The 747-nt window shown below is 66.5% G+C and overlaps 1 protein-coding gene across 1 annotated transcript in view; it reads right to left on the minus strand.

Annotated features, from left to right (window-relative positions):
* Positions 1-61: 61 nt before the first annotated feature.
* Positions 62-747, minus strand: part of CDHR4 (cadherin-related family member 4) — a gene marked incomplete at its 3' end in the record, with an annotated part of 5,529 nt that continues 4,843 nt past the window's right edge. The window contains exons 10-12 of the mRNA XM_010142099.1: positions 410-612; positions 182-321; positions 62-97 (exon numbers count right to left, since the gene is read on the minus strand). Coding sequence (XP_010140401.1) covers positions 62-97; positions 182-321; positions 410-612 — 379 coding nt within the window. The remainder of the gene's footprint in view (positions 98-181; positions 322-409; positions 613-747) is intronic.

The following is a 747-nucleotide window of genomic DNA, read 5'->3' on the forward strand; positions in this document are numbered from 1 at the left end:
TGCCCACGCGCATGGTTGGCCCTGCCTGCCAGTACAACCACCCCTGCCACGCAGCACTCACCTCCTGTCCAGGAGCAGCTTGCTAGGAGCTCGGTTGCTGTGAGAGGAGCAGAAGGCAGCTGTGAGCCCTTGGTCTTGCCCGCTGTGCCATGCCATGTCAGGCCACGGGGCCGAGTCTCACCTGCACAGCAGGCTCCGGGCCAGGCAGCCCAGGGTGGCCAACAGCAGGGCACCGGAGGTGGTCAGCACGGCCACAAACCAGGCTGGTGGGAGCCACACTGCTTCCGTCCGCGTGACGACCAGCAGCTCCTTCTGCAGTGTCTGTGGAGGCAGTGGGGTGAGGGGGCACATGAGGGCCGGGGTCGCTGGCGGACCCTCAGTCACCGCCCAGCTGGTAGGCTCTGCTCACCGTGCGCTGGGTGGTGGTGCTGGGTGGCACTGGAGTGCTCCGGGGGGTGACGTGCACCACCAGTGCCACCACAGTGCTGCGGTGGGGGGCAGCAGCGCCGCCCCACACCTCCACCAGCAGCACAAAGGTGCGTGGCTCAGCTGGGTCATTGGGGAGGTAGAAGACAGTGTTCCCCTCCAGCCTAAAGTGCCCATCCTCGTTGCCTGGACAAGAGGGTCTGCTCAGTGTCACAGCGTGGTGAGGGGCTGGGTTGTGCTGTGGCTTGGCCACTCCTCACCTGCAGCGATGGCATATGCCAGCGCAGCACTGCTGGGTCTGCCCTGGCACGCCAGGCGGGT

This window comes from Buceros rhinoceros, unplaced genomic scaffold, assembly GCF_000710305.1.
Source record: "Buceros rhinoceros silvestris isolate BGI_N320 unplaced genomic scaffold, ASM71030v1 scaffold30478, whole genome shotgun sequence".
Lineage (NCBI taxonomy): Eukaryota > Metazoa > Chordata > Aves > Bucerotiformes > Bucerotidae > Buceros > Buceros rhinoceros.